The sequence below is a fragment of the Silurus aristotelis genome, assembly GCF_946808225.1.
Source record: "Silurus aristotelis genome assembly, chromosome: 18".
Classification (NCBI taxonomy): domain Eukaryota; kingdom Metazoa; phylum Chordata; class Actinopteri; order Siluriformes; family Siluridae; genus Silurus; species Silurus aristotelis.
The window spans coordinates 7,044,699-7,072,653 of record NC_139591.1 but is presented as its reverse complement, the minus strand read 5'-3'; the positions used below and the strand labels follow the sequence as shown (position 1 = coordinate 7,072,653).

Genomic DNA, 27,955 nt, shown 5'->3' with positions numbered 1-27,955 from the left:
CTTGTGGAGTCCATGCTTCTACAGGTCATTTTTAAAAAGGTTTTTTCTGTTTGACTCACAATCATACATTGAACTTTTATCAGTTTTCCAGAGGGACAAAAAAGTATTAATGGTTCAAGATTGAAAAATTTATCAAATCACAGACTGAGATAAAGCCACATAGTGTCAAGAGTAAAGTGAGAAATTGATTTGAACCATTCATCTAATAGGAAATTATAGAAATGGTTAAGACTAGGGAAAGGTTGCTTTTGATTAAATCTTAGTTCATTAATTAAATAAATCATTGGAGAAAATAGAAATAGAATGTGTTTTTCTAATCAAATATTTAAACATCAAGCCTCGTTTGTACATTGACTACACTCCATATCATTGAATCTCCATTGAAGACCACTTAATTCTGGTCTACATTGAGCACCATATCCCTGTTAAAAATGTCAAACGCCACGCTTCAAGACACCTCAGGACACCAGGACTGGGCAGAGAGGGTCTCTAGCTGCCTTCACTGACCCATTAAACAAGGCCAGGAGTTGGGCCTTTGAGATAATCCCCACTGTGGAAAGAGATGGAGCAAGATAGAAAGAGTTGGGGGGTTGAAGATGGGAGGTGTATGAGGCTGTGACAGCACCTCAACACTTCACACAAAAGGAGTAATGGTGCAGGCCTGAGAGGCAGTGAGAAAATCCACACTTGTATTGCCAAAAATACATCAGCGATTGCCTGGGTAACCATTACATGCCCATGCCTTAAGCCTTAAATGAAGGAATGCCACTAAAGTAATCTCATCTTGAGAATTGTGCACTAACTTTGTTAAAAGCATGAAAATTGGCAAACATTAGATTTTGACCAAATTTAGAAGGGCCAAATTTTGATGGCTAGAAAACTCGGTCAGAGCAAAGTGGGGAGCGAAGACTGGTCCGATCCTACAGAAAAGCTACTGTAGCACAAATTGCTTAAGAAGTTAATGCTGGTAATGCTCGACTGGCAGCAATAGGGGACCAACACAATATTAGGCAGGTGGTCATAATATTCTGCTCGATCAGCGGTCATAATGTTATGCTTGGTTGATATATATATATATATACATATAAATTATCTTATGTACTATTTTCTTTTTTTTACATTTCCAGCATGTGCATTGGGTAGATCCAGAGTCATTTAGATAATTGTTTAATACAGAAGTGTAAATAACTTAAATAACTAATCTAGATTTGCTCTCTTAGCCGTCAACATGAGATCCATAGCTACAGATTCTCAGGGTTAGGATTAGGACTAAAAGGTCACTGACATGCCGCAAAAAGGAGGCAGGAGCAAAAGCAAAAGGAGGAGGTGGGAGCAGGAGTTCTGCTTGAGTAGATCACAAAAGAGCATCTACTCCTCTCCCCCTCCCACCATCCCCGCCCCTTTTCTCTATCCCTCTCTCTATCCCACTTTTACACTCCTACCCCAAACTCCAGCACCCACACCCACATCCTAGGCTAACACCTCTCTATCCCTGGATCTCCATTTCCCTCTGTTCCCCTTCCTCTGTCTCTCTCACGTCTCTTTGTATGTCCAGCTGGCTGCATCACAAAAGCTCCCGCTCAGACTCCAAATGAGCGCTGCTGCCCTAGTCGCTTTGTTCGACTCATTTTCCCACTCCCTGGAGAGAGCACAAAGTCACAACCAGCGTAAAAACCAACGGAGACCCGAGTCTCACTGTGGAGAATGAAACACGGAAAGAAACCGAAAGAAAATGGTAGGGGAAAAACCAGAAAAGACTAGAGCTGCAGATCATTCTGCAGATCAGCATCCTGTGGTTTTTTTTTTTTCAGCTGTTAAATGAACAGAAATGTGTACACAAATGATGGAGTCTTAATTAATAGATCTGGCATCTGGGAATAATTTAATTATTCCTAAATTATTCATTTATTATGATGTGATCCCATTGGATTGGAGTAAACTCCATCAATCTATTCCTACTCTTATTCTGCAATTTAACCATTGCTCTACCCATCCATCCATCCATCCATCCATCCATCCACCCATCTATCCATCCATTAGCCCTCAGAAAGCCTCAGTGTTGAGATGTGGGCTGGAACTAATAGGATTGGATTTGATTCATTAGATTCTTTTTCATCAGACTGGTTGGAATTTCACTGCACGTCCTTCCCAGCTCCCTGATCTCCTTCTAATTTAAAATAAAATAAATAAAAAAGAACCTTGTGGAATCTTGATATGTGGGACATCACATTATTGAGGCCAAATATATAATGTCAAAAGTTTACCCCTTCCATTAGATAAGATGTAACACATTAGCACAGGTCTATTATAGTTGAAGATATCTGGATCAGGTGGTACATCGTTAGATCTGAAAAACCTTTTCCTGTTGAGCCCACGTCCTATAAACATAAACTTATTGAGCGTGCAATCTGTAAAATATTTATTTATTAAAATATTACTGTTCCATGCAACGACTTTTTCATAGTTGGATAACATAGCAGCTTTCCCCTTAAAAGTGCAAACAGTAAGACTTTTATTTACTCCATTTCTCATTTCAAGTTAGTTGGCGAATAACATTGAAAGACTCTTAAAGGATGTGAGAGTTGTTTACCGACTCAAGACGATAATCTGTGGAAGATCTGCCAAAACCGCTCTAGGCAGTTAGAACCATGTAGCAACAAAGAGAATGAATGGAGCCCAAGTTAGTGTCTCAAAAGATGTGGACCAGCCAAATTGTTTACAGACTCTAAACAAACTGTCTTTTATTGGATGCAAACACTAGACCTCAGCAAGCTTTTTAATATATTCAATGTGAAAAGTATACACATGAACATTCACATGAATTAAACCTGTTGTAATGATGCTCGTCTCTCTTAAACATATATGAACTCCTGAAGAATGCGATGCAAGAAAAAGTCCACACAGTGTGTTTCCTTGTTACGATGAAAATAATCAACTTGCACAGCTTGACGTTCTGCTGAAGCACCCAATTCTGCTCCCAGCGCTTTTGTCACATTGTGTAAAGAGACGGTATCTTAAAGAACACTTCTTGCCAAATTAGCATGTCAAAATGGTGCGGAGCTGATTAAATGTCTGCATTGCTGTGTCTGGGTGGACAATAAAGGGGTAGCAGGTCACCAGTTAATAGAGTGGCATAGAGTGCATTGATAATACAGATGCTTGTCATTAAAAACAAATGACGCACATGAATATCAGTAAAGAATAGTGTTTTATTAAAAAATAAAAAATACAACCAGCAGATACAAAAGTGAGAAGCTACATTTCTAGATGCTCATTTGGCTGACACTTTTTATCCAAAAATATGTACAACTGAGAGAGCCATAGTAGAGCAGCTGAGGTTTAAGAGTCTTGAGTGCTGGGATTTTTTCAGTAATTCCAGGCCTTAACCAAAAAACACTGGGAAAAAAAACTGAAAATGCAGCTACTGATGTCATTAACCTAAATGACTAATAATGAATAATGCACCACAGTTTTCAAGATAGTAGAGCTACCTATAAGATTTATTTCTAGAATAAAGTCAAAGAGAGGCCAAAACAGCAAATTTGGCCTGCAGACAAAAAACACTGGAGCCTTTCATCTGAAGTCAGTCTCGTTGATGTTAGCTGGTCCACTAGGGAATTGGCATGTGCCAGGCCCAGTCTAGTGGGCTCTCAGGGGTTTGGCGTAGACCGGCTCCAAGAGGTGGAATGGTAAAAGAAGGAACATAGACATCAGGAAGACCACACTCACTACTGCCAGGAGCACATAGCGGCCGATAAAAAAGGTGTCCACTATCTGAAACACAGCAAATCATTACAGAGCATTATAAAATTGACAGCATTGATGCTTCGAATGTAGTCAAGTTGGATTGCAATCTCATTTCTCCACTAGAGGTCAGCAGAACTCCTTCCTTCTCCTTCCAGAACTAGTTTCTTTTATTGCTTTTCCATTTGCTTTTCCATTATTAGTTTCTATATACACTTATAAAATCCAGCTTATTATCTGATCATATCTTTGATAAATGCCTATTAACAAAGAAAACTTGCCCTTGACATATCAACAGACATAATCACAAATTTCTTCCACAGTGTGCTTTTAGTGCTCAGGATCATTATATTTAAACGTTTTCAGGTATGTATTTTACAGTACATGCTGAATTAAAGGTTTGGGCAATGATGAAGTAAGGAAGCACAAGTCCCTAATGGCATTCAAATATGATAAGGACAATGTGAGAGAGAGAGAGAGAGAGAGAGAGAGAGAGAGAGAGAGAGAGAGAGAGAGAGAGAGAGAGAGAGAGAGAGAGAGAGAGAGAATCAAGAGTGAATGTGCAGAAAAGAGTGACAGACCTGACAAGGAAAAATATAGAAAAAAATTGTTTCTCACTCTATGAGTGTGTGTATGTGTGCTGGTGTGAGTGCCGCACGAATGGGGGAGGGCATCGTCTCCAGTGAATGCAGTGTTCTCTCGTTTAACGCATCTCACTTTCTAATTTCCAGCTAGCGAAGCAAGGAGCGGTGGCCATGTTTTATTAATTCGGCATTGAGTGAGCCGTGCCCAGATCCTGTTTGGGGGCCACCCTAATTGGCACTGTGATATGTTTTTGTACAACAGCGAAGGCTCCAGCATTTCTTATACAACAGACCGCCACTTATCATTAGAAACAGACGATCTGCTCAAACTTTTACCACAGGCAGCAGAACACGAGCACAGAGCAAGGCTCAATTCACAGTCCTCGGTGGCTCGTTCTCCATGCACACTGAAACACAAAAAGGGCATGCTTTGTGTATGAAGCAGTGCTGAGATTACATTTTCATAACATATAATTGCGATTATATTTCTTTTTTTTTTTTTACTCGGACGTTTTGCTGATCAATATTTTAACATTTGAACACAAAAGGAACAGTGACACGTGTTATTTCTGAGAGTCCTTTAAAGACAAAATCGCAGCTATGCTTTTGAGAAAACTGAGTAAATTAGCAGGCTAGCCATTCAACTAATGTCAACACTAGCCAGATCACATGCCTACCTACCTACCTAGTACCCAGAACTCCCCCACACACACTGTACACAGCACTTGAGATACTTTGAAACGTCAATATTACAATAGATTAATATTTGATACTGTAAATGGATATGATTATATATATATTTATATATAAATACACATATAGAGTACTGTGCAAAAGTTTTAGGCAGGTGCAATGAAATGCTGTAAAGAAAGAATTTCTTTTAAAAAATCTTTATCAATAATCAATAAATTTACAAAATGGACAGTGAGAAAACAGAATAAAAATGTACATCAATATTTGGTGTCACCATCCTTTGGGTTTCAATTTAATTAATTTTAATTTGTACAGCACTTTTAACAATGGACATGGTCTTGTAGCAGTTTGACAGAGATAAAGCGGTTATAAGTTGTATAAAATAGTGTATAAGTTTAGTTCCTATACATTTGTTCCTTATAACTGTAAAAAAATAAAAAAATAAATAAAAAGATCCCTAATGAGCGAGCGAGTGCCAACTGTGGCAAGTAAAAACTCAACGAAATGGCATGACGAAGAAACCTTGAGAGGAACCTACCTCAAAAAGGGAACCCATCCTTATCTGATTTGCACCGAATGTCCATTCAATTTCAATTCTTACATTTAAAAAGTCCTGTATTTCGTAGGATTAAATTCAGGTGTATGTAACAATGTATACCAAGCAGGTGCTAATGATCATCAATTTCACATGTAGGTTGAAACACAGTCATTAACTGAAACAGGAAAAGTTGTATAGGAGGCATAAACTGGGAGAGGAACAGCTAAACTCTGGTACTAAGGTAAGGTTGTGGACCATGTCACAGGTCACACAGGATACCAAGACTGTACACAGCAACCAGACACAAGGTAATTAAACTGCATCCACAAGATCTCTCCCAGGCAAAGATTTTAAAGTAGACTGGTTTTTAAAGATATGCTGTTCAAGAAAAGTCTGGCCAAAGTGGTCTTCCTAGAAGAAATATATCTAGCCATACCTCCGACAGGAAAACAAGTGATTTAACTATGCACAAAAACATAGAAACTGGGTGCAGGAACATGGCAGCAGGTGCTCTGGACTGATTAGTCAAAATTGTAAAAATTTGGCTGAAGCAGGACCAAAGTTGTTTGCTTGAAGAGACCGAAGTATTTGAGGCAGCCTAAATCTACAAAAGATTTGTGGTTAGTTCGCCAAATTGTTTGGAACAACCTACCTACCAAGATCCTTCAAAAACCGTATGCAAGCGAACCTAGAAGAATTGTTTAGCAGGAAAAGGGTGGTCACAACAAATATCAATTTGATTTCGATTTCTCTTCTGTTCATTTACTTTCCATTTTGTTAACTAATAAAAATCAACTATTAACACTTCTATTTTTAAAAGCATTCTTACTGTACAGCATTGGTTCACACCTGCCTAATACTTTTGAATAGTACTGTATATACGCCCACTTTTCGGCATGATCACAGCCTTGACATTTTTTAACAGTTTCACTTGGAGCTGAAATCTGAGCTCATCTTAGCACAAGGAGCTAATTAACAAGGAAAGCCACTGTGGCTGGGTAATTCATGAACATTCCATGGATGCTTTAATTGTGACAGTACAGCCAGTACAGTGACTTTAGTGACAACTCTATTGTATGATAAGACACTTACTGGTTACATAAAGTTTTGTGTATTTCTCACAACATTTAGGAATTTATTCTATGCATTCTGTTTTAATTTCCGGCTAAAAGGCAGAATAAACTCTAGCTGTGACATTTTGTGTGTTTGTGCATGTGTGCTAGAGTGCGTGTTTGTGTTCTGCAAGGGGCAGTTTGGCAGAGAGGACACAGGTTTTGGCAGAAACACATACGGGGGATATGCTGCTGGGTGTTTGTGCTACTCTGCTGCTACAGAGAGATAAACCAAACCAGGTCTTTGTGTTAAGCACACACAGACACACACAGACACACACCTTACAATGCATGCTGCATGGCAATCAGAATATGTAAATTGGGAACAAGGTCATCTTGCAGTTTTGCGCTATTAGTCACATCCTTTCATTGTAGTCCTGAAGCTCGGTTTGTAAACCTGACATTTAAATTCTGTTTGGGTGTAAAAAAATAGCTGCACTCCGGTCCAAAGCAATCATTAGAAATCCAATACATCAATACATCATGATTACATAACTGATACGTGATGTAGGTGCTCCATATGCTAATGGGATTTGGCTTATACCATGACAATTCGATTTTTAATGAATTAATGAATGACACTGTACATCATAATGGTTTTCTAGTTCAATTTAATGATCAAGACAAGTTATTACGTATGTTATAACAAGAATAGATAATCAATGTATTTCTCTCTCTCTGAGGTTTCTCTCTCTCTCTCTCTCTCTCTCTCTCTCTCTCTCTCTCTCTCTCTCTCTCTCTCTCTCGCTCAAAAAGTTAAAAACTTTCCAAAAGTCAAATATCCCGGTTCTGCAGATGTTCTGTGATGGGAAACTTTGCAAAGCACTATGTAGTGTAATGAGTTACTTTATAGCTGTATCTAGTTTATGACATGTAATCATTTACCTGGTGATGATTTTTTTTTAAAGACTTTTATTTAACATTTACAGAAAGAGTTTAAAAGCATTTTACATTTTACATCACAGGAACCCCTAAGTATGTTCTGTTCCTGTTTCTGTTTCTCTGCAACAATCTACATGGGTTTGTGTCTTATTAACGTCTTCCTCTTCCTGTTCTTCTTCTTCTGGCTGCTCCCATTAGGTGTCGCCACAGCGGATCATCCGTCTTCATAATACTCTGTCCTCTACATCTGCCTCTTTCAAACCAACTACCTGCATATATTCCTTTACCACATCCATGAACCTTCCTCCTTCCTGGTGGCTCCATCCCTAGCATATACCCCATGTCGCTCCTCTGCACATGTCCAAACCATCTCAGTCGGGCCTCTCTCACTTTGTCCCCAAAACCTCCTACATGTGCTGCTCCTCTAATAAACTCGTTTTTAATCCTGTTCATCTTCGTCACTCCCAATGAAAATCTCAGCATCTTCAGCTCTGCTACCTCAAGCTCCACCTCCTGTCTTTTACTCAATGCAATTGTCTCTAAACCATACAGCATCACAAGTCTCACCACAGTCCAATAAACATTTTCACTCTTGCAGACTCTTCTATCACAAATCACTCCTGCTATCACTCTTCTCCACCCACTCCACCCTTCCTGCACTCTTTTCTTCACTTCTCTAACACACCCTTTATTACTTTGCACTGTTGATTCCAGGTACCTGAACTCCTCCACCTTCTCCACCTCTTCTCCCTGCAACCACACCACTCCACTGCCCTCCCTCTCATTCACACACATGTACTCTGTCTTACTCCTACTGATTTTCATTGTCTTATTAACTTCATAGTGAACAATGTTTATAGCTAATATAACCTGCTTTGTGAATGTTTTGCAACATTAAATCAAACTGCAAACAGATAAAAAAAAAAAAGTGTTATGTTTCCTTAATAAATAAATTGTTGCTATTGCAATTGCTTACAAATCACAAGGCTCATAAACTTTCCTATAGCCAGCGTTACTGTATTTTATTATACCTGAGCAGCAACCACAGCAGCTACATGCTAACTAAACAGAGGCTTGCTTCGGCTTTTACACTTCGCATGGACATTTTAACAGACTAATGAAGCTCACATTTACCTTCATCTTTGCAGTTCTTTTAAGAAAAAAATTGGAACTATTCTCCAAGGTGACTACGGAGCTAAAATGTCTAATGGAAGTCACTTCTGGAGCAGGTAGCTAACAAACATATCAGAACCTCTAAATTGTGATTTTGATCGGCTGAATTTTATTACCAATTTCACTTGGGACTAGGCACTAGGGACTAAATGCACCAGATAAGCTACAGCCAATGATTAAGAGATTAATTGTAATCAATAGCAAACAGGAGCTGTTTAAGCCCATTCCTTTTATAGTGATCAGCAATACTGGAACAAGACTGACTTAAACAACATGACAAATTGTTGTCTAAACAATTCAAAGCTTCGAATGACTACTCGTTTTTTAAATCCTGGGTTTTAATTTGAAATCCTGCATCTGCTTGAAAAGGGTAGATGACTATGACAAAAAGATGACTATGAGAAGTCCTTCTGAGGCTGAGAAAAGAGGGGAAATTGGTAAAAGCCGTTGCGCACGCACTGGGCATAGCCAGTAATTTGTAACGTCCTGACAAATAAAGAAACCCCTGACAACCACACATGGAACAAGAAAAACAAGAGTAGGTGGCAGAAGCATTATGAAAGCTATAAAGAAAAACCCAGAAATGACAGTCAGTGACATGACTAACAGCCTCTACAAGACAGGGGCAAAATTACAAGCAGAGATAAAGAGTCCACATCACAAAATGTGTACAACTCATCAGCCCCTCAAAACGCAGCTGCACGACTTGTGTTCAATCAGCCCGAGTTCTCCCAAACCACCCCACTGCTGCGCTCCCTTCACTGGCTTCCAGTAGCTGCACGTATCAGATTCAAAACACTGATGCTTGCCTACAAGGCCAAAAATGGACCAGCACCATCTTACATTAGTGACCTTTTCACATCTCGCACTGCACCACGCTGTCTGAGATCCTCCAGCACTGCTCGACTGGTACCTCCTTCTCTCAGAATGAGAGGTAAGTACACTTCAAGGCTCTTCTCTGTTCTGGCACCGAGGTAGTGGAATGAACTTCCCCTAGATGTCCGTAGAGCAAAGTCCCTGACTATCTTCAAGCGACGACTAAAGACCTACCTCTTCCTGAAACACTTAAATTAGCACTTCCAAGCTTGTAGAATTCAAGGGTTATATTTGTATTAAGTTTGTAATCTTGCGTACCAGTGTAGATTTATTCATTACTAGAGGCTCAAAGCACTTTTGTACGGCGCTCTGGATAAGGGCGTCTGCTAAATGCCGCAAATGTAAATGTAAATGTAAATGCAGTAAGAATCAGAAGGTTTGATTGGAATTCACATAAAAATACACAAGGAAGCCAGAAAAGTTCTGGAATTAAGTTTAACCTCTACCAAAGTGATGGAGAGGCCAAAGTGTAAAGAAAGAAAGGATCTGCTAATGATCCGAAACTCATCATTCAAGCATCAGGAACTGTCATGGTCTGGGCTTGCATGGCTGCTTAAGGAAAAGCCTTAGTAATCTTTATTGATAATGGAACTGATGATTGCAGCAGAATGAATTTGGAAATCTACAGAAACATTTTGTCCGCCACTTTACAGAGAAATGCATCCAGTCTAATTAAAATGCACTCTATCATCAGCAGGACGATGACTTGAATCCCATTGCCCACACAACAAAGTATATAATCATAGAAAAATGTGGAATGTTTTAGACTAGTCAAGTCAATCACCAGACCTTAATCCAACAAGCATTTCACATTCTAAAGAGGGTACTGAAGGGAGAAAGCCCCTAAAAACAAACAGTGGAACCAAAGAAGAATGCAACAGTTTGGTGATGTCACTGGGTCTCCATCTTGATGCAGTTATTGCAAGCTAGGGATTAGAATCAAACATTACATGTTATTTACTTTCATTCAATTTGATCCGTTTCATGGTCTGCCATCAATGGTGCAATGTTCTAAGTTGTTTAACACATCTCGATGTAAAAGTCAGGAAATGAAAGCCAAGTTTCTTTTCCATCGTCTTCACAGATCTTTTGATCCGAAACCCCAAATGACTTCAATGTGTAGTGAAAACAACAAACGAGGCCTTTGCATCGCAATATTTCAGAGAGGAACTGAGCTGAGCTGTACAAATTTATTACAGTATTTTAAGGTTTTGCTTACATGATGATCTATTTCTAAAAACACCCAGATGTTCATCCAGATACCCACCAGAACCTTATAATACAGAGGTCACGAAAAAAAAAGAAAGACAGCCAGTGGAAATGATCTAATCATTAAACAATCTGATAATAATTTTTAAATATAGCTGCAAGCAGCGATGGCGGGCCCTCGCACGTTTGTGTATCGCTATATGGTGCCTCCCAGAAAACAATGCACGGTGTGCAAGTGCATCAAGTGGGTAAATATCAGTGGACTATTTTATGTTGTTACTGACCCATTTGGGGACTGTAGGTAATAGAAACCCCACATTTTAGACAAATGGGGGGGCTAGTGAGCCACTTAAGAGACAAACATTTGGACCTTTTTGTCCACACTTAACAGCCAACAAATGTGATGTATGTGTCAAATTTCAAGTTAATCTAAGCACGCCAAAAGGCTTAAATATGCCTGAAATAAAAGTAAAGTTTGACGCGTTGCCATGGGAACAGCGTTCGAGATATCAAAAATCCCTTCGCAATTTATCATCTACAATGTCTCGGCTTACGTTTGGTGTCAATCGCATGAATATCCTAGAAGGAGCATTTAAAAGTTCACCACATACAACTGTCAAAAAATCCACCTTTTGTGACTGACACACTTCCTGGCGCCTGTTGGTGGCGCTATGTCCAAGATTCACAATAGGCACATCAATGTGATCAGAATCCTTGGCCGAACATACACACCGCGTGTCATCTGAATAAGACATTTTTTGCTTTAGATATTAGACACTTCCTGTTTCCCTGAATTCGCCATAAATTTGTTGCCTCGCCATGGCAGCACCGTTCGAGATATCAAAAATCCCTTCGCAATTTAGCAAGTGCAATGCCTCGGCATCATGTTCGCCTTGTTTGAAGTCAATCGCATGAATTCCCTAGGAGGAGTATTTAAAAGTTCACCGCTTGCACTTATAAAACAAACCAAAATGGCCGACTTCCTGTTGGGCGGAGCTCATATTTTTGAGGGCGAAAGTTGTTCGGGTCGATGAGATCTATATGCGTACCAACTCTCGTGCCTGTGCGTACATAATTGCCCGATCTGTGCACCAATGTTTGTTTTTGCATTACAGTTGGCGCTACAGAGCCCACCTGCCACGCCTGTATTCCGGCCCTTGCCCGGGCCTAGTGAGGCACGTGTGTGCCAAATTTCAAGAGTTTTCGAGCATGGTAAGGGACCCCAATTGGCCAATGTGTGTAAAAAAAAAAAAAAAAAAAAAAAAAAAAAAAAGGGAAATAATAATCCAAACAAAAACAATAGGGCTTCGCACCTTTAGGTGCAGGCCATTCTGGCCTGCTCCTCGGTGCTCGGGCCCTAAATAGTCAAAAAGGTTTACAAGGTCTGATAGGTGAGCTGGTTGAGCAGATTTTAATTCTGTATGCATTGATTCATTCTTCAGATCATCTTGGTCAGGGTCACGGTGGATGCAGAGTCGGATGAGTGTAAGGTGAGGAGCATGGGTGCACTTAATGATGTAGATAGCGTACTAACCTGTGTTTCTTTAGTAGGAGATGGTAATTCCGAGGCTCGAGGGAAGAACACAAGGATCAAGGTGATGGTTAGAGCCAACAGCACCAAGGGAATGATCCCAAGCCTGACCAAATAAGAGATTACTATTTATTTAATATATATCTACCTTTAAATAAATGCAAGATGATCTTCAAAAATGTATAATATGCCATTATATCAATAATATAGCAATAACATAGAAAGCTTGAGGTGACAGAATTTAAACAGCCTTTACTTTTTATTTTTATAACAATATATATATATACACATACATACACACACACACACACACACACACACACACACACACACACACACACACACACACACACACACACACACACACACACACACACATTTGAGTTATCTGCTAGTGACAGCTGCAGCAATTAGAACCTTCTGCTATATGATTTATGATGATCATATCATCATTTATAGCATTCTGGTCTAAAAAAACTTTTCAACAATTGGATGTGGCCCAATTTGCAGAGTTACTAACCCAATGCTGATTATTTTCCAATAACGCCATCTTTAGATACAGTATCTTACAAAAGTGAGTACGCCCCTTTACATTTTAGCGAACATTTTATTAAGGCTGCAACAACTATCCGATAAATTCGATAACAGTCGATAATGAAATGATGCCATCATCGATTAGTTGGACTGCTCAAGTTACGGGCAAGCGTGACGGCAAGTTAACAGATTTGGCGATTTGATTTTGGTGGTGTGTTTGAGGCCGTAATTATGTTGAAAAACTTGTCGGAACTTTCATTTCTGCAACCTCTACAGCAATGCTGGCAGCACGTTTGCGACTGTTTTCTGAAGCCAGCTTCTGCACCTGACGCACAGCACGAGGACATCTGCAGAACTGCTTTGATGGACCCCTGCGAGTCCTGTTCCGAGTGGAACCAGTCTTGGAAAGCCTCTATATGACCCTGGCCATGGTACTGTAACTTGGTTTCAGGGTGTGACCGATCTTCTTACAGCCTAGGCCATTTTTGTGGAGGGCAACAAATCTAATTCAGTGGTCAGTATGAGAGAATTGTACACAAAGCACCAAATTTGACAAGATACACAAATACACAAGATACAAGATACACACATGTGTATGGTCCTGTCAAGCAGACAAAAAACATGAACGTGATGAATAGGACATGTGGCTTTGCATGGTTAATGACGTACAGCTGTTATCACAGAGTTATTTTCAGAGGACAGAAAATCTGTACTGCTATCCCAGCTGCACAGTGACTACTCTAAAATATTATATAACATATAACATATAGAAGTTATAAAAATATCTAAAATATTATTATAGTATTGTCCCTTAAAAAGATATACTAAATGGTTGCTGAAATGTGAGGGATGTACTCACTTTTGTGAGACACTGTATTTGCCAAAGCTACTTTTTTACTTTTCTTAAAAAAAATAACACACATTGTACGTGTTCATAGTCTGGTCTTTGATGAAGTTTTGATACTAGGAGACCCAAACCTGAATCCAAAGAGGAGTTTTGATACTAGGAGACCCAAATCTGGTGTTTTGGAAACACACAGTTATTAAAAAGGTCTTTGAATACTGTAGTAGTGCAATTTTACCGTTATTGTAAGTATTCGGACCTCGACGCTTTGGGATCAGATGAAACACGGCATGCACCCCAAGCCTCTTCCTCCAATAAAAGTGCCTGACTTCACTAATGCCATTGTTACAGAATCTAACATTTGATGGAAAGCCAGAAGAGTGGAGAAAAACATCAAAATCAGGAACGGGAAGTTCAGCAAGCACATGGGACTGCAAGGGTCAGGTGTCCACAAAAGTAGTCCATGAACTATAAAAAAAATTATAATAATAAATGATAGACTTACTTGGACGGGCCAGCAGCACGGGACATGATGAGACTAAGGACCAGGGTCCCTATCCATGTAATGATGATGATGAAGACGCCTGTACCCACCCCGAGCACCATCGCCCCGCCCCTCACTCTTCTTTAGAGCGTGTATACTGCAACATAGGGTCAACCAGAAAAGACACACATAAAGTACAATTACAACTAAATCTAGTATAAATGTAATCAGATTACATTATTGCAAGGAACAGAGGTAAAAAATAAAAAGTAGCATCTATTTTGCCTAATTTCATCATTAACCTACGGAATATCGAGATCGGCTTGTAATATAAGCTGAATGTTCATTCAAAATAAATCCATTTCCCTATTTATCTGCTTACCTGTTAGCCAAACAGGCTAATATTACCTCCGCTTATAGTCTGTCCCTGCAGTGAAATTAGTCTAAATTTAATGTATTATTAGAAATAAATAAAATAAAAAGCAAACACACTGTTTTTGCTTCGACGGACCATATAGCGCCCGTTATATTATTGTCCTAGATACAACTTCGTGTTGTCCGTTTTCACTTCCTGTGTTACAGCAAACCACCCAATCAGAGTAGCCGTTTCGTTTCGTGGGAATTCTGGGAATTGTAGTACAAATGATTTTTTTTCCCGCAAATCGCGTAAAAACTTTGGAAATCTTTGGTATTTTGGAAACGATTTGCGATTTAAATACACCCAATTTTACTTGTTTGTTTCGTACAGCAAATAAAATTAGAATTAAAAATGAATAAAGTTAAAAGTTTAGGAGACATAAACAGGATCACCAAACGAATGTACTGTCACTAAATCACCAGCCGAAATTGGTACTATTGGAACTATTACAGCACATGCTCATATTATTTTTGTAACTTACAAAAAATATGGCCTAGCCCACCCAGGAATCTTAAAGAATGGTGATCAGTATTGTGTAGTAAACTGTAATTTGTTATTAATTTAACAAATGACAGTACATAATTTAGCACAACAGAGCAATTTAAACTACTATATTGTATAAACTTTTACAGCATGTACAGTATGTTTGTGGCAGCCATACCATGCACATACCATGCACTACTATGCTCTCTCACACTTTATGTACATTACTGATTTGTCATTATAATCCCCCGTTTATCACTGTGGTTACATTCCAAAACCGCCTGCAATAAACGGCAAACCGCGATAAACGGACGCCACCCCAATAATGCTATTTTATGTATACAGTACTGTACTATAGAAACATTTTACTTTATTTTTTACATTTCATTATTTAAACTCCATAAAAACAATTCCCTATAAGTTTTATGGTCTATTGTGCTATCCGCAAGAGACCAAGAAAATCAGCTAAACAAATTAGTTATGTGGTAAATGCTACCCCGCGATAAAACCGGGGCTCGAGATTCGGACCGCGGTAAAGCGGGTGATTACTGTACTCTGTATATTGTGTCCTATTTAATACTCATATTGTCTATATTGTATTGTATTGTCTGTTTTGTCTTGTATTGTCTGTTTTTGTCTTGTATTGTCCAAGCTAAATTTAAAATGTTATTTATGTGTGTGCGTTTGAGAGTCACCAACAGCTGGAACCAAATTCCTTTTGTGTGTCAACACACTTGGCCAATAAACCTGATTCTGATTCAGAGGGCACGTGCACGAGCACTGGTTCACGAATAGAGGGCGGAGATCGCTTTTCGCTCAGTTTTAGTGTCTGAAAAAGAGTAAGGCATCTCACAAGGTGGTCTCCCAGCATATCATACTGCTTATGTACTTTTACTTTTCTCTGCCATACAAAACTTAAAATATGTTTACAATTTATTTTGTTGAGTTGAAGCATCATTACTTAGGGACTACCTGTACTATGTGAGTGCTGACATATGCAGGATACATGACTTCCTCTCTTGTGAACTGTTCTATAGTATTGATCCTGGTTCCAAACATAGTGAGGAAATGTAGACCCTGGATCTTGAATGTATGTCATATATATGTCGTTAACATGTCTCTGATTTTTCCTGTCTTATTTTTATTACCAAATTAGAAATTATTTTAGCTCAGGCTCAGTCCAGTGTGACTTTATACTTGCCTTTAATCAATCCAAAGAATGTACAGGTCCATACTGTGTGTTTCTTCCCTGATCAGCCAGTATACCATGAGGCATGATTAGTTCACCCATGATTAAAAAAATGCTGATTAAGCTTATTAAGGTTATATGTCACTGTTTTGGATATTTATCATAATCATAAATCTTTTATTTTTTTATTTAGAACTATAAAGAGTTCTATATTTATTTTGCATTTACAGAAGGTCAAAAAAGGGATGATTTTTTTTTTTTTGTAAAGGGGGCATGGTGGCTTTGTGGTAAACAAGTGGTTTAAAGACAATATTTTCTTTGTTTGTGCAGAGTTTGCATGTTGTCCCTGTGTTTCAAAGTCTTTAGGCACGGTTTTCTTCTGAGTACAAAGACATGTAAATACAGAGGAAACAAAGTACAAAGACGTTCAATAGAGAAGAAAAGTATTAAAAGCAACTAAATGGTCACACGGATGTTTGAACAACATTAAATGTAATTATGACATTTTTAAAAGCATGATGTGTGTTTTTTAATTACATTTTATAAAAATGCAAAATGCCTTTTTGAGGTAGTGATTTTGGATTTTTTTCCTATAACATTAAACCCATGTATATATACAGTGCATTTAGTAAGTATGCAAACCTACTTCATGTTTTTAAATCTTATCATGTCGCAGCCTGACTAGATAATGACAAAGCGAAAGCAGAATTCTAAAAATTTTAAAAAGCCTGAAATATCGCATGTTAATAAATATTAAGACCCTTTGCAACAACACTTAAAAATGAGCTCAGTGGCCTCTCATTTCTCTTGACCATTGTTGAGATGTTTCTATACCTTGACTAGGGTCTACCTGTGTAAAGGTTTATTGATTGGACATGATTTGGACATGTCTCCATAGAGGACCTCACAGCTGACAATTCATCAGAGCAAAAACCAAGCCATGAGTTCAAAGGTAACTGCCTGAAAGGATTGTTGCCAGGCACAGTTCTAAAAGTAAAAAAAATGCTGCTGCACTGAAGATTCCGAAGATCACAGTTGCCTGCATAAATCTCAAAGGAAAGAGCTGGTTGCCCAGCCAAATGGAGCAATTGGGTGAGAAGGGCCTTAGTAAGACAGGTGACTAAGAGCTCCAGTGATCCTGTGTGGAGATGGGTCAAAGTTCCAGAAGGACAACCATCACTGCAGGCCTTCCCCATTCTGGGCTTTATGGCAGAGTCAGTGTAAAACCCATGGAAGCCGGCTTGTAGTTTGTCAACAGACACCTGAATGACTCTCAGACTGTGTGAAACAAGATTCTGAAGATACCAAAATTAAACTCTTTGGCCTCAATTCGAACCGTAATGTTTGGTGGAAAACATGCAGTGCTCATCACCTGCGCAAAACCATCTCAACAGTGAAGCATGATGGTGGCCTCATCTGGTCAGGTTGAGGGAAAGCTGAATGGAGCAAAATACAGAGATATCCTCAGTCAGAGCCCTTACTAAAACCTTAATGAACAACTCTAGACTTGAAAGTGGCTGTCTTGACCCAGCTTGACAGGTTTTGCAATAAGGAATGGCAGAGACTTGTTTTTATGGAGTTTTATGTGGAAATAATGAAATAAAAATATAATTATTGATTAGAAAATGAAGTAAAATGGTAATACAGTACAGTACTGTATACATAAAATAGCATTTTTGGGGTGGCGTCGTTTATCGTGGGCAGTTTTGGAACATAACCACCGCAAAAAACGGGGGATTATTGTACCTTTATTTATTTATAAGATTTTTACAGACATTTATAGAATTACTTTTTCACTTTGTAATTATGGGGTACTGAATGTGGTTTAACAAGTAAAAAGGTCTGAATACTTTCCAGATGCACTGTATATACATCGAGCAGGAATAATATTATGACATTATAACATTATAACATTATGACCAGTGAGTGAATAACATTGATTATTTCTTCATCATGGCACCTGTTAGTGGGTGAAATATATCAGGCAGCAGGTGAACATTTTGTTCTAAAATTTGATGTGTTAGAAGCAGGAAAAATGGGCAAGCGTGAAGAAACAAGCGAGTTTGACAAGATCCAAATTGTGATGGCTAGACGTCAGAGTCAGAGTCAGGGCATCTCTAAAACTGCAGCTATGGTGGAGTGTTCCCGGTCTACAGTGATTAGTATTTATCAGTATCTATCATCAACGGGTTAGAACTGTTATGGACCAACACAATATTAGGCTGGTGGTCATAATGTTATACCTCATCGGTGGCCATAAAGTTATGCCTAGTCAGTGTTTTTATTGCTAACAAAACAGCCAGCTTTCGCTCCTCACGTGCGTCAATGAGCCTTGACCGTCCATGACCCTGTCGCCGGTTCACCACTGTTCCTTCCTTGGACCACTTTTGATAGATACTAATCACTGCAGACATTGAACATCCCAGAGCCGCAATTTTGGAGAAGTAGCCATCACAATAGCCATCACAATATAGATAAATAGATAGATAGATAGATAGATAGATAGATAGATAGATAGATAGATAGATAGATAGATAGATAGATAGATAGATAGATAGATAGATAGATAGATAGATAGATAGATATTTTTTGTTTACTCATTCGTTATATTCTCTGATATCAATATATGAGACCTCTATTACAGGAATTTTAAAAGTTCATCCAGGTCTATCTCCTAGCAGAAGTGAAGGAATGGACTGAGTGCTGGAGGGTAAACACACGTCTTACACCTGAGCCATTACCGCCAGCTTGGTATCAGTCATCAGTGTCAGATATCGGTGCGTACCGACAGGGGGCCCGCGGACTCCGCACTTCTCCCCGCAGAAGCACTCCGCCCGCCCGCTGGGTGCTTTCCTGTGCGCGGCCAGAGAGAGAGAGAGAGAGAGAGAGAGAAAGAGGAGCGGACGGAGGTGTAAAAGAGGAAGGAAAGAGGAGAGGGGGAGTGGGGGGGGGGGATGGAGGGAGGAGGGAGATAGAGAGGTGGTTGGGGGGGCGGTGGGCGGGGTCTGACATGGCTCACGTCACTAGTTGTGTAGGGGAGTATGGGCTGTGCTGTCAGCCCGGTGTCAGTCTGATGAAGATTGGCATTCAGGTAAGCTGTCATTCATTTTCAGTGTCAGGAGCCGCGCAGGAGCGAACACTCCGGCTTCTCTGCCTCTTCTTTTACCCCCCTCTCTGAGTCCTGCTCAACAAAAGGCAGGACATTATTCATCTAGACAGGGCCATGCACAGGGGAGAGAGAGAGAGAGAGAGAGAGAGGGGGAGAGAGAGAGAGAGGGAGAGAGAGTGACAGAGAGAGAGAGAGAGAGAGAGAGAGAGAGAGAGAGAGAGAGAGAGAGAGACAGAGAGACAGAGGGACGAGAGAGAGTAGAAGAGATGAGGGAGGGAGGGAGTAAGGGAGGAGAGCGTGAATGAGTGAGATAGAGGGAAATAGGAAGAGAGGAAGAGAAAGACCCGGGTGAAGACGTGATGTCGGAGGCGCGTTGGAATTGTTAGATCTGTGTCTTTATTATTGTTATTTTATTTCTATATTTTGCGCACCACGAAGGATGTGGAAGGATATGTGGGAATGTGGGATTCTGGTGTGTGTTTGTGCGTTAGTGCGCGTTTTGGGGTAATTGGGTTCACTATGAGAAATAACGTGCGCGTGTGTGCGCGCGCGCGCGTGTACAAAGAGACACGAGGCGCTCGCGTGTTTGAACGCACGGAACCGTCCACTGTTATGATACATTACGCGCTGTGTTTGTGTCATGTTTTATTCGGGTATCATTATTGTTTCATTCATTTTGTGAACACTGGAGTGGTAGAATGTCAAAGATCATGGCTGTGAAACTGTGAGAAACACACAGCTGAGCAGGGGTGCGTTTATATTTTGGCGTTTGATTTTACGCACAGGAGTGCACGCTTTTGGGTTTCTACTGTTAGGTGGATTTTGGTGTGAAATGATCGAGCTGATGGCGTTTTCTCTTCTCTTAGTGACTCCTGAGTGCTTAGTATGAGCTCTTAGGGCTTTCATCGTCTTTTTTTGCGACTTGGGAAAAAAGTAAATGTAGGAATGACAACGAAGAGATGGAGAGTGAAAAATTCCATCATGCGATCATATTGCATTTAGAAAAAAAAAAAAAACTTTGGGCATTTTACTTTTCACTAAGAAAGTTTGCAGTTAACTCTCCAAGTATTTAGTTGTGTGCATGTTTGTTCGTTTGTTTATTTATTTATTTATAATAATATTCTTAAAATTCAGTATGTTGCTTTTTTGTTCTGTGCATTAAATATATTTGGTACCTATACAGCATGGCATATGAACTTTGCAATGTGGTGTTTTTTTTTTTTATTGTTTATTTGTTTGTTGTTGTTGTCTTTGTATCTTTGCTTTCCTGACATTCAAACCTGAAATATTACTTTTTACACTTTCACAAAAGTGAAAAAAAACAAACAAACAACAAACTAAGCGTGCAAATGTTGATTTTTGTAATGTTGATTATTGATTCCATATGCTTTACTGGCATAACCATGTACAGTATTGTTAAAACATATATGATTAACATAAACACATTGTATATGTTTTGTACCCATTATAAAAAAATTTAGGCAAACATCAAACATCACTTTTACTGTATATAAACTACAAAAACCTTAGTGTAAAGTCCAGCTGGATAGAAAAGAAACACTTTAAAGTCTGTCCACTGTTTTTATGGTCTAATCGTTCCAATATGAAACAGTCGACATAAAATTAATTTTTGGTATTTATTACAGGGTTCTTCTAATGTCTTCTTACACCTAAATTCTTCTTATTCTTAATTTAATTGGAATTTTACATAACGGCTTAGAGCAGCTTGCACGCACATGCGCACACACGCATTGCACACTATGAGATAATTCCATTATGTCTGCAAATTAGAAAGTTATGTCAAGTAAATGGTTTACACATAACTTTATGTGCTGTGAAATGAGCTCAGCATTAAGCTTTTGTCTCTCCCGTGTTCGAGATTTAGTGTTCTTTGTTCAAAAGTGAATTAAACCTTGTATTCCCATGTACTCATTTGTCAGGTGCTACCTAAACGTCAAACCACCCTACAGCCTAAAAAGCGATTATAATAAAGCTCATGGCATAATTCTGTGGTACTGACATGTGGACTGCATTGCGCACATAACCATGAAAGTCTTCCCGTGCCATTCTGTGCCTGACATGTGAGCCATGAGAGGCCATGCCTTCTGACACTCAGTGTTGCAGAAAAGCTGGATAAAGAATTTCTCACCATGAGAGAGTGAGTGTGTGTGTGTGTGTGTGTGTGTGTGTGTGTGTGTGTGTGTGTGTGTGTGTGTGTGTGTACGTATATGTCCCCATGTCCTCTCAGACACAAGCCTCTCATAATTAGGTGTTGTATTTCCATGGTTAGGGCATCAGAAGGCTGTGATATTTTGTGGGGGAGATAGTTGTGGTGTGGTGCCAATCTAAATGTTGAGAGCCCCACTGTGATCTTAATTGATGATTTGTGTCATGGGAATAGCTGCCTTTGGGCAAAACAGCAGATACAGAACAGTCTGAGTTTATTTGCATATTCCTATTCTGTGGGTCACGAGCAAATTGCAGGGAAAGCTACAGTCCTGTCCTGCATTTTTGGTTGGTGGGGTTTTTTGCATTTAACCAGTAATATAGAGTTGGTCTAGCTCGAGAAGAGACAAACAGATTAGAAATGCTGTCTGTTATGAGGCCATTCAGACAGCTATAAAGCTATTGAGAAAATTGAGCTTTGCCATAGCGTTTTTAATTTCCTTGTTTTGAAAAACCATTCAAATACATCCCGAATATTTTGCACCAATAACCCAGTTTTTTATATACTACCACCCTGTTTTTGCTTATTAGTGCAATTTCTTATATGGAATGTTAATTATTGTTAAATGAGACCTTTTCTAATTCAACGGATGCAAACTTAAATTGCACTTAAAGTAGCTATAGGAATCAATAATCTTTTAGATGCTGCCCATATCCATTTTTTTGGTTTTTTTTGCGTAGTCAAGGTCTTTGTCGAGTTTGGCCAGTCGATTTAAGGCTTTGCACGCGGATGTACCTGAGAACACACATCCAGATGATTCTGATGCAGCGAGGCAGGATTCGAGGCGCATACACTAAGCCCTGCTGATCCCAACTGCTCTCCAAGGAGCATGGGTCTGCTTTTGCTGCATGTCCAAACAACCTCGCCACACTCTCCTCTTTCCACACTCAGCCTCTCAGCTGCTTGGCATAACAGTCCAGTTCCTCCCTGGGGAAACTTGAGGTGCAGGCAGATTTGCCTGATTTATGCAGGTATTTAACGATCACCTATAGTGCTCACATCGCCGGCCAGAGAGTTTGCACAGGCTCCTGTGTGTGCACAGGGATGAAAGGACATTACGCCAGGAGCATGCATCAGAAGATGAGAAGATATTATTTATAGCATCTGTGAAAGGCAGTAGTAAAGTGGGCTGTCAGGATTTTGGATGTGGTTAATGAATTCTAATAGAAAAATGCCAAATCCGGTTTTTAACAACAGAAATAAACAGTATTAGTGTTATACCTGTAGTTTCTTTGTTTAGATAAATAAGAGAAAAAAAAACAAAAAGGGATTCAAATCAGTTCACAAATTTATGATGATGATAATGATGATGATGGTGATGATTATTATCACTAGCTTATCCCCACATGCAAATGGAAGAAAAGCTCATTTATGAGTAAGAAATAATTAGCACATAAGGATCAAAAGCAGATTTAAATTAGCAGTCAAAAAAAAAAACACAACAAGACTGTTAAAAACGTCACACTGCCTTTGTTCTTATCTCTGGTGGTATGCAGCTAATCCTACTAAATGAACAATGCCTAGCTGGGAAAAGCAAAAAAAAAAAAACAGGCCTTGTCTGAAAACGCTGAATTTATTATACTTTTAAGCAGTTGCTGAGCAGGCGAACTATCTGATCCGAATTCATCTGCAGATCAAAAAAAAAAAAAAAAAAGCTGAAAATGCAGAGCGAGAGGAGCTTTTTACTTTTTTTTTTTTTTTCATCTCAAAATGTATAATGCTATGTGTGAATATGTATTAGAATAATAATACAAAAAGCTCACCGATGAGCGGTATGGTTGATATTTTCTCCCTTAGATTGAATGCGCAAAGAGGTGTATTCCTATTTTCTATCCATTTCCTAAATTTGTGCAACATACACTCTGATAAAAAGCAGACATTTGGATTTGTCTACTGGTTTTTTCACCTTTTTTTTTTTTTGATAAAGCCTTGGGAATCTTTCCACTTGCTTCTCAGGAAGCCTGTTCGCAGGATGCTGGCTTTTGTTTGAGCTGCCCTGAATTCCCATCTATTACTGTAAAACCCATCTTGAGTAAAGAGTGCCATCGCTCTTAGGCCCCGCTGGAATGACATTCTTTGAGAAAGCCTTGTTTTTCTCGGTTTCACACTTCCCGTTTCACCACCCCAATGTGGTCGGACACAGACTGCCATTGATTTGGAGCGCCTGGTTTTAGTTGGCCCTTGCACATTTTGTTGTATCTGTCTCTTTCCTCCCCTGCAGATCTTCTGTCTGAGAATCTTTTGTTGTTCTCTGTAAGAAACCCAGACATCTCAACCGTTTTTTTTTCTTTTTCTAACTGCAGAGCCATTTAAAGGCATTGATTGCTAGCTGTATGCCTTGAAAACCTCTTCATAATAGCATTACTCCAAGGCAGCATCACTTAACAGCATGGATAGAATTCTTTCCTGTGTTAATGTACTGGCATGTGTTTTTTTTTTTTCTTATATGGAACATAAGTGACTCTTGAATGAGGTCCCAATCACTTACTTTAAGAGCACTGTTACCTTCGGTTCAAATAAATGGATGTGCATTTTATTTGCTAAGTGGTGTGTTTTTCCCTGTTTTACTAGCCTGTTATATGCCAAATACTTTATCCCTCTGATATAAAGCATCAGCACGGCCTCATCCCAGGGAGACCGTAAAGCTTGTGGCTTTCCTCTGGCTTCGACATAATACGTGATTTACAGCATGCACAAAGTTCAGCATCTGAAAAATCCGACTTTACTTTAGAACTCGTGCCAGAGATTCCTTCTGCCAGACTTTTGCAGAAACCGCTGACAGATTTAGCACGAATAACCTCCAAGCTGGTGGTTTATAAGCAGGTAGTAAATGATGTGAATCCGTTTACCTTGCTGCTTGCCGAGGCCTTAACTTCTGTTGCTTATTTCTGTGGCTCTGGAAACTTTGTTTTGGTTTGTTGTTCATTCCCGGGTACAAAATCCAGGAAAGATAAAATCCAAGACCTGCAGCATGAAAAATATATATTAAACTTCCAAATCAATATTCCATGTCAAATTACTAATACGGAACTACAGAGCTAAAAGGAATGATGTTATATACAATACAATATGTAATATATGGATCTTTCCCAGAGTTCATAAAGAAGTGAGATATTTGATTTAGTGTGAATGTATTGCTTGTTGTGACTCTAGCGGTATTTTTTGGGGCATTTAACCAGAGTTTTTTTTTTGTGTACACTGACAGGATCCTTGCCAACACACCGGGCTTTTTTTGTATATGAACATAATATGAATAATCTCATTTTGCCTCTGGTTTAAGAAGTTGTTCTATTTCAGGCTTCAAAAACATACCTTTGGTTTTCTAAATGATTTCCGCCTCAAGGCAAATCGAGGTGTTTCTTTTCTTTCAACAATAACACTGCAGATTGGCGCACAGCATGTCCCGAGGCTTTTATTACCGAAGTTTTGAAGCCGTCTTGTATTCATAAAATATTATCTCTATTTTGATGCCGCTTTCATGCTATCATGAAACACGGTTTTGACAGTGCTCCAGGTGTTATTTGTTTCCATCAGAACTAATTACAGGGCGGATGGATAGCAGTTCCTCTATGACCATGGTGACTGGTGTAATCTGATAAGGAGACAGGATCTGTAGTTTAAAAGCTTTGGCCTAGTCAGAAAGAAACGCTGCATGCTGGCTGCACACTGGCTAAACACACACCCACACCCACCCACCTGTATGTGATGTATCTTCATTTAACTTGAATTTGTACAAATACAATTTAACAAATGTATTTATTATATTATCTATTACAGAAAAAAAGAGACTGCTATTTTTAAGGTATACAAGTGTATAAAAGGTGTGTTGGTTTTGTTTAGTTATTTTGTGTGTGTGTGTACAAATTGGTACAGTGATTATTATTAGATCAATTTCCACATATCATGAACAAGGTGACCATGCTGTGAGTTTTGCAGCATTTTGTTCCTGCAATCGTGTGTTTGAATTCTCATTAGGCTGCATAATCCAGAATGCAGAAATCGATGCTTTTATCAACGACAGATCAGCAGTAACTAATGGAACGTCCTTGGCAGGATTCAATGTGAGAACCAACTGATCACCAGGCATTCAAAGCCCATGGCGGCTTGAAAAACATTCCCATGATCTCAAGTATAACTTCATAATACTGCCCTTCAGACAGCTCTGATGACAACTCGGAGGCTAAAAGTGAAAAATAAACAGCTGCAGGCGCACAGCTTGGGGTAAATGTGGATATGGCCCATAGCCATAGTCAGGGTAGCATGACACTGAGACCGAAAAAAAGGAGGACAAGAGACCTCTCTGCCAGCCTCCGGTGTGCCGGGCGTGCCAGTAAAGTCTTGGTGTTGGCCCAGGTCATCTTGCTTCAGTGTGGTCAGAAAATAGAAAGGGAGACGGATATTGGCTGGAAGGTAGCAGGAATGCTGTAAAAGGCTTGCACCTGCCTCTGAGTGGTGGTGCGGTGCTGTGAGATTTCTAAAACAGTGCTCGTAGCACTCTTCTGAGGTATTTATAAACAGCCCAGGACATGTAATACAGTCAATCACAACTTGCTTCTCGCCTTTCAATATTTGCAAAAACACAGCTGGGCTAAGTGAACGAGGAAAGAGTTAACCTTTTCCTTTCTGCTTTGGCCGGAAAAATGGGGTGAAAGGTCAAAACGCATCATACTGCAGGGGAATTCCCCACTGTTCCTGTCAGTAGAGCTGCTGTACCTCATACTGTTATTTTAGGTGGGCACATAGACGCATATTGGTACGACTCTAACGCTGTTTCTTTGGCAAATGAGAAAAGAAAATGTTAAGTGTCTGTGTGTGCATGTGCAAATGAACGTGTGTGTGTCACTTACGCATATTCATTTCCTTTTCCTTACCTGTATTTGCATGCATATACACACCCTGTCCACTTTATTAGAAACACACTGGTACACCTGCACTTTCTTGCACTTATCAAAGCAATCAATCAAGCACCAGTACATTTCTTAAAAACATACTTAAATAGCTTCACTTAAGTTTAAATAGCTTCACTTAATGTTTATCACAGTTGTAAAGAGTTATTGTAGCCTCCCATTTAGCTTGAATCTGTTCATTCTTTTCCTCTCTTCTCCCATCAACTTTAAACTTCCATCAATAGAACAGCCATTCCCCGAATATATTTTTGATCTGTATCTACATGATTGCGTGCATTGTTCTGCTGCTACCACCTGTTTATTTGTTTAGATAATTTAAAGAATAAGCAGTCATACCGGTGTTCCTATTAATGTGGACATTGAGTATAGCTTTATGTATACAGTATGTCTTCGATTGCTGCTGGATTTATCCTACTTAGCCTATACAAATGTATTTGTGTGTGCATTGTTATAATTGTGCCTCCATTTTGTGTAAACCACAATGTGTTTCTTTGTTCCCCTGTGTTTGTGTTGACACTAAGTTTGTGTTTCAATCAGTGGTTTTGGTGTCATTTGGTTTTTATACACTTTTGTCTTTGTTTATGTAAGGATCCTTTATGGCTGTCAGAATTTCACTGCTTAAATACTGTCCAAGTTTTCACCGATTAACAGTTTGCAATAGACATGTACTGGGGTCATGGTTTTCCTGTTTCTGAATTTCAAGTAATGAATTTTTAAGCATATAGTGCACCGTATGCTAAAATGTTCAAAGAAGATAGTCAAAAGGATGGCAACAAGGGTGCCGGTATAAAACTAAATTACAGTAATTTACCATGTGGAAAATTGACAGAGATAAACCGTAAAAAAATATTACAGTCATTAACCTTCTGGAAAAACTGACAATTGCTATTATTTTACAGTAATTCACCAGGTGGTGAATCGTAACCTAGATAAATCGTAAAATCTTACTGTAAGCAACCTTTCAGAGAAACAGACATGTTAATTTCACAGTAACTTACATTTATCTGTAAAGTTTTTTAAAATAATCATTGTATTTATTGAAATAAAATGTCACACTATATTAATTGGTAGTTTTTACTTTTTAAATGGAATAAATATAAAAAAATATATACATAGAATTCCAGTACATTGTAAACCGTGCCGAAAAATATAAAAATATAAAACAGTAAAGATTGATTTAAATTTTAAATGGAAAAAAAAAGAAGCTATCATCATACTGTTGTCTCAGTTTAACTGATTAATACATGGAACTCAATGAGACAACGGATACAATGCAATTAATATTTAAAGAGAAAGGCTCTAATGCAAACTAATGCAAACATACATGCAAGACAACAAAACGTAAAACTCGAATCTACACAAGCATTAACTAGACATAGGGAAAAAGTACATGAAATGACAATTGTACACATGACTGT

At 39.0% G+C, this 27,955-nt stretch overlaps 2 protein-coding genes and 1 long non-coding RNA gene across 6 annotated transcripts in view; 1 reads left to right on the top strand and 2 right to left on the bottom strand.

Annotated features, from left to right (window-relative positions):
• Positions 1–2,715: 2,715 nt before the first annotated feature.
• On the bottom strand, positions 2,716–14,787 carry tmem218 (transmembrane protein 218). Its single transcript, XM_083567669.1, has 4 exons — positions 14,587–14,787; positions 14,226–14,361; positions 12,346–12,448; positions 2,716–3,774 (listed from the first exon to the last, which is right to left on the bottom strand). The coding sequence occupies exons 2-4, from the start codon at positions 14,324–14,326 to the stop codon at positions 3,640–3,642; spliced, it is 339 nt and encodes a 112-aa protein (XP_083423795.1). The 5' UTR covers positions 14,327–14,361; positions 14,587–14,787; the 3' UTR covers positions 2,716–3,639.
• LOC310740700 lies at positions 4,814–7,382 on the bottom strand. The gene is made up of 2 exons (XR_014537705.1): positions 6,646–7,382; positions 4,814–6,614 (listed from the first exon to the last, which is right to left on the bottom strand). It is a non-coding gene; the product is annotated as an uncharacterized lncRNA (long non-coding RNA).
• A 4,349-nt stretch (positions 14,788–19,136) lies between the features above and the next one.
• Positions 19,137–27,955, top strand: part of LOC310740683 (homeobox protein PKNOX2-like) — a 75,239-nt gene continuing 66,420 nt past the window's right edge. The window contains exon 1 of one of the 4 annotated variants that reach the window (XM_083567637.1): positions 19,137–19,385. The gene's annotated coding sequence lies outside the window, so the exon portion shown is untranslated. Of the gene's footprint in view, positions 19,386–19,694; positions 19,772–27,955 lie in introns of those variants that run through there. The other 3 variants (XM_083567639.1, XM_083567640.1, XM_083567638.1) reach the window with 3 other exon arrangements.

What these genes read in the sequence shown, in the direction of transcription:
- tmem218 (XM_083567669.1), bottom strand. Translation starts at nt 14,326, where the DNA reads ATGGTGCTCGGGGTGGGTACAGGCGTCTTCATCATCATCATTACATGG. An exon ending in CGTGCTGCTGGCCCGTCCAA is followed by an intron (nt 12,449 to 14,225) that starts GTAAGTCTATCA and finishes TTATTTGGTCAG; the next exon opens with GCTTGGGATCATTCCCTTGG. An exon ending in CTCCTACTAAAGAAACACAG is followed by an intron (nt 3,775 to 12,345) that starts GTTAGTACGCTA and finishes GCTGTGTTTCAG; the next exon opens with ATAGTGGACACCTTTTTTAT.